The sequence below is a fragment of the Suncus etruscus genome, chromosome 4 (genome assembly GCF_024139225.1).
Source record: "Suncus etruscus isolate mSunEtr1 chromosome 4, mSunEtr1.pri.cur, whole genome shotgun sequence".
In the NCBI taxonomy this organism is placed as follows: Eukaryota; Metazoa; Chordata; class Mammalia; order Eulipotyphla; family Soricidae; genus Suncus; species Suncus etruscus.
The window spans coordinates 58,340,477-58,346,476 of NC_064851.1; the positions used below are offsets into that span (position 1 = coordinate 58,340,477).

General features: G+C 48.5%; 1 protein-coding gene across 1 annotated transcript in view; it reads right to left on the bottom strand.

Moving 5' to 3' along the window:
* Positions 1–1,539, bottom strand: part of MDN1 (midasin AAA ATPase 1) — a 169,043-nt gene extending 167,504 nt beyond the window's left edge. Inside the window, exon 1 of the mRNA XM_049772304.1 lies at positions 1,388–1,539. Coding sequence (XP_049628261.1) covers positions 1,388–1,489 — 102 coding nt within the window. The 5' untranslated portion in view covers positions 1,490–1,539. The remainder of the gene's footprint in view (positions 1–1,387) is intronic.
* Positions 1,540–6,000: the final 4,461 nt, after the last annotated feature.

Consider the following 6,000-nt stretch of genomic DNA (forward strand, 5'->3'; position numbering starts at 1 on the left):
TGTTGGGGATCTAACCCAGGTCAGCCTTATACAAAGTAAATCCTCTCCCCTATGTCCTATCACACATGTGCTATCCTTGAGTTTCAGAAAACCACTAATTCTTGAGGGAAAAATAAAGTCCAATCAATTCCAAGGGATAGACATACTAAAATGAGATAAAAACAAGTAGCTCAATGCCAAACATGATTCTCTCTCTCTCTCTCTCTCTCTCTCTCTCTCTCTCTCTCTCTCTCTCTCTCTGGCTCTCTCTTTCTCTCTCTAGTTCTCTCTCTCTCTCTTTCACACACACACACACACACACACAAACCCCACAATACTATCAAGGATCACTCCTTTGCACAGATGAGTGTGACCCAAATCCCATCAACCCCCACCCTGCAAAAAATATGTTAGGATAGAAGAATAAATAGCTCAGGGGTTGAGACACACACCTTCACACAAATTTAAACTCCTACAGTACATGCTCCCAACCAGCACCACCAAGTGTTTCTTGGAGACCGCTAGCATTGATGATTATAGCCCTTTTAAGGAATTCCTGCTCCCTGATCCCCAACCAAGTTGACCTGGTGGTCCACACCACTAAAGGCTAGATAGAGTAGCTCTGCATTGGTTGCCCAAGTGCTACCAGCAATGGGACAAGTGTTCCTGAGCACTGTTGGCCCTCCTTCTAAAAAAAAAAAAAAAAAAGAAAAAGAAACCAATAATTCCTGGAAACGATTATGACACTGTAAAGACTTCATCTCTGATAAGCAAAGCTGAACCAAACACTGAAATGCCAAATGAAGCTGACAAGTGGTTATGAACTGCTGCTTAGGAGGGGGCGTGAGGGGGAAGAGAAGAAAAGTCCAACACAGACCTCCTGCTGCCAATGTATCTGCAGGGAGATAGGGCAAGGCAGAGTGGGTTTCTTGAAACCAGTGGAGAATCAAGAAAGGTGGAAAATTCACTCATAGCTACTCCCTGTTCCAGGTCATGCCAATAATCGCGATGAGATGGATAAGAACACCCCCAAAGCTTTGGCCTGGGCTGGGAGGCCAACGACTCCAACTAACGCCAATGAGGATACCGGGACCTGTCTCGCTTCACTAACGCACATCATGAGGGGGAGGCAACTTTGCAGGACAGTTTGGAAAACGAATGCAACGCTTTGATTTGATAAACGAGAGCTGGTGGGTCTAAGTGGGTGGAGAGGGGAAGGAAACTGTCCCCCACTGAAAAACAAATAAAAGCTGCTCCTTCCCATCTCCACAAACACGATGGGCCTGCTGAGACACCTGAGCAGCCCCCAAAGTCTGGGCCAAGCAAGCAAAGCAAGCAAGCAGCTCTCCCCGTGCAAAGCGGCGCGAGTCTGCTGGGGTGTCCTGCAAGTCTCCCTCCCCTCTCTCACCTGCTTGGCCAAAAACATGCCCAGCTCGCCGCGGCTCTTCTCGTTCTGGGCGGCGATGAGCCGCAGCGGGACAGCAGCCACGTCCAGGGAAAGGTGCTCCATGGCCTCGATCGCTCCTACCAGCACCGCACCCAGAAGGCCCCGACGGGCAACCGGGCCCTGCGCCCGAGTGGGCCGCCGCGACTGCGCTCCCAGGGAAAGAGGCTGCGCCGGCTAAGCCCGGGAAGCGGCAGCAGCACCGGCAGTAGCAGCAGCAGCACACGTGGGCTGGGGGAAACACGCGGCGCGCTGCGTCATCAGCCCGCGACTCCCGGCGGGCGGGGGCGGGGCGTCCTGCGCAGCCCGGGGAGGCGGAAGCGCCTGGCTCTCCTGGAACGCTCGGTTCTTCCGGGGCGCGGGAATTCTACGTCGGGAGTGCTCGCAGGGACCGGAGCGGTGGCGCAAGCTGTAAGGCGTTAGCCTTGCAAGCGCTAGCCTAGGACGGACCGCGGTTCGATTCCCCATAGGGTTTCCCCAAGCCAGGAGCGATTTCTGAACGCAAAGCCAGGAGGAACCCCTGATCATCAAACGGATGTGCCCCCCAAAAAACAAAAACAAACAAAAAAGTGCTTGGTTTGTTGGTGCTGGTGGAGTCCAAGGCCTGCTTGGGAAAAGCGATGGAGCCTCCATGGCCACCAAGCCGCTGCCTTCAGCATCAGTCTGAGTGCAGACAGGTGAAAAGAGCAAGTTTGCCCCGCTGAGCTAGTAATTCCCCTTATGAACTTCTAGAGATCTATGGAAACTCAAATAGGACACACATGTCTCTTGCAGTGTTCTCTCCCCTCTCTTCCACCCCCGCTTCCCCATCCCTGCATATCAGGTCTGCAGCACCCCTTTGAAGGGCCTCCTGGAGCTAGCTGCAAGGATCTTGCTCCTGCTGGAGTGCTCTGCCCCTAGCTAGGTATAGGCGAGAGAAGACAATGCCCAGAGGATGCAGGAAATCACCCTAGGCTTCCCCATGGAGCAGTCAGATTGCCCAGTCCCCATCCTTGCAGGCTAGTCTTTGCAGTGATCAAACCAACCCCAGAGGAACTCAGAGACCAGCTCTTCTCAGGAGAGGCCCAGTGCCACTCTGGATTTCCCTAGCCCTCACCAAGGTAACTAACTTTCCAGGCCATGTCAATGTGTACTGCTGATGTCTGTCCCCTTGGTTCTTGCAGCCCTGGCCAGGTGGGTGAGAGGAGGCTCTGTTCAGGGACCAGTCCCCTTCCAGAAGGAGGAGGCTGATCCCATCTTTTTCTTTTTTTCTTGGTGTGTTTTCATTTCTTTTCCAGATATATAGTAGTAGCTCTTTGGACTTAAAGTATACTGGATAGCCTATATGAGGAATCAAAATTGTAGGTTTTGATCTTCTGGATCTCAGGATCTGCCACCCAAAAGACCACCACGGAGAAGACCAGCATACTGTGTTCCAAAATCGAAGAACTGAGGACCCCAAGAATGGCTTACATGGCAATTTTAAAGGGTATTAAAGCTCAGTCTAGGGAATTCCCTCCTCTGGGTAGTTGATATTTATTTATTTATTTATTTATTTATTTATTTTGGTTTTTGGGCCACACCCGGCAGCACTCAGGGGTTACTCCTGGCTATCTGCTCAGAAATAGCTCCTGGCAAGCACGGGGTACCATATGGGACACCAGGATTCGAACCAATCACCTTAGGTCCTGGATTGGCTGCTTGCAAGGCAAACACCGCTGTGCTATCTCTCCGGCCCCGGGGTAGTTGATCTTTAAAATTATTGGTCCTGGGCTGCAGCGGTGACACAGCATCTGCCTTGCATGCTCTAACCTTGGACAGACCGCGGTTCGATCCCTTGGTGTCCCATATGGCCCCCCAAGCCAGGAGCGATTTCTGAGTGCAGAGCCAGGAGTAACCCCTGAACATCACCAGTATGGCCCAAAAATCACAATAAAATAAAATTAAATTATTGGTCCTGAGTACAAGGTTGAGTTAGGATTGTTTGTAGTTCAAATGCAGCATTAGACAGACAGCTGGGTGGGCTGCAGGCCCCAGACCCAGGGTGAGGTGTCAATCTGTCCATTGTTGCAAACCCAGGGTGCAGTTGTCATCTGGCGGTCAGCTGCTGTTTAGCATTATATGGATGTATTTTCCCGAATTTACCACTAAGGTCTGATTTTAGGAACTAGCTGTTCTTCTGAGCCTAGTGTTTGTAACTTAAACCTAGAGCCAGGGCCCGAAGAGATAGCATAGCAGTGTTTGCCTTGCAAGCAGCTGATCCAGGACCTAAGGTGATTGGTTCGAATCCCGGTGTCCCATATGGTCCCCCGTGCCTGCCAGGAGCTATTTCTGAGCAGACAGCCAGGAGTAACCCCTGAGCATTGCCAGATGTGGCCAAAAAAAAAAAAAAAAAAAAACTAGAGCCTGACGTTGCTGTACTTAGGCTCACCACAAAGCCAGGTTTATAGTGGTTAATTTCCTTATGCAAGCAGAGTACAGAAGCCAAAGCAATGTTGTCTCTAAGCAAAGGCATACCACGTTCTTTGTTTATTATTAATATTTTTACTTTATTTATTGATTGATTGATTGGCTTTGGAACCACACCCAGCAGTGCTCAGGGGTCATTCCTGGCTCTTCACTCAGAAATCATCCCCGGCAGGCTGGGGACCATATGGGATGCTGGGAATCGAACTGGCTCCTTTCCAGTTGGCTGTATGCAAGGCAAAAGCCCTGCCACTGTGCTATATCTCTGGCCCCTGGCATACAATATTCTAACATGAGCATTTAGTTTACAGTTAATTCTGAATCTTAGATCCTAACAGTACTCTTAATATTGTTAGTTTTTACTTAGGGAATTTTATCCTGATGTATCTCAATCACCACACTGTAAGAGTAGTGGAAAACTTATGGGATAAACAGATTGCTAAGCAGGTAACTAAGAGGCAAGAACCTCTGAATGATCCATTCTGGGAATTGGGTAAAGATGAATGGGCCATAAACTATAAGTTATTGAAGAAAGCAGGCAGACTGAGAAGGGCTCCTCAGTGGTACTCAGGGCATTGCACTCAGTGGCAATGAATTCTTAGTACATAATGCAAGTTTAAAGATATATTATACCAAGAGACTAGGATTTGAAGGAGTTACCCTTTTACTAGCCTTAAGCTACTAACAGCATTACTACCAGGATCCCATCTCAGGGGCACAGCCCACAAGGCCTGGAGCCACTGCAGGTCTAGAGATGCTAGCCCCCCTCCTAGAGAAGCTCCAGCAGGAACAAGACCAGAAAGAGAACATCAAAGAAGACCATTAACTACTCCCAACACTTCCAGTAGAAACCACTTGAGTTAGCAATGGACTCTTACCTAGTTACTCTTAGGGCAGGTTTGAAGAAGTGCTACAAGTCAATCTGGAAGAAAGAAAATGCACACATGTGTGTTGCCAGCCCATGCACATTCTATCCACATCTTCCCTGCTGAAATGTATACTTCCATGTTTTTGGTTTGTTCGTTTGTTTTTTGGTTTTTGGGTCACACTCGGCAGCGCTCAGGGATTACTCCTGACTCTATGCTCAGAAATCGCTCCTGGCAAGCTCGGGGGACCATATGGGATGCCGGGATTCGAACCACCATTCTTCTTTATGCAAGGCAAACGCCTTACCTCCATGCTATCTCTCTGGCCCCTGAAATGTATAATTTCATGTTTTAATAATTAAAATTAATAATTTATTAATTTTATTAATAATTTTCCAATTTATTTACATGCAGGAATGTGTACTAGGCCCTCTGCCTTTGAAGAAACCTGCGCCCTCTTTTTTTTTTTTGGGGGGGGGCCACACCCTGAGAATCACTAGCTTTGAAAGGCTCAGTTGCCATAGACAATAAGACGTAGAGCAGTGTTTCCCAAAGTGGAAAATATTGGCAGGGTGGGCAACAGGGAGAAATTCAGACAATCCATGGTAATGATCTGGGGTGCAAATAGGGGAGCTGAAAGCTTTTTCCTTGTTTGCTCAGAGAGCCTGGAATTAGAAAGATATAACACAGCTGGTAGGGTGCTTGTCTTGCCCATAACCTTATCTGATTTGATTCCAAGCATCCCATATGATCCCCTGAGCATGGCCAAGTGTAACTCCTGAGCATCTCCCAGGTGTGGCCCACAAACAAAACAAACAGAAAAACGGGCCGGAGAGATAGCATGGAGGTAAGGCATTTGCCTTTCATGCAGAAACTCATTGGTTCGAATCCTGGCATCCCATATGGTCCCCCGAGCCTGCCAGGAGCGATTTCTGAGCATGGAGCCAGGAGTGGTCCCTGAGCGCTGCTGGGTGTGACTCAAAAACAAACAAAAAAATGAAGAAAGATTTCCAGAGGGTAGCTGGGTTTTGGGTTTTTTTTTTCTTTTTGGAAAGAAAACTTGGTGGGTGAATAAAGTGTGAGAACCTTTAACCAAAAGTTAAGACCAAAGCCAGAGCTGATTCTTCCAGCAGCTCTGCAGGAACTGCTTGTTAGTAAGTCTGGGCTACAGCAGGGAAAGATGAAAAGGCAAATTTGAGGAAGGTAGGTTATTCTCAGGTGCGATGAAGTCCCCAGTGGGAAGAATGGAAACAGTAGGAATTTCAT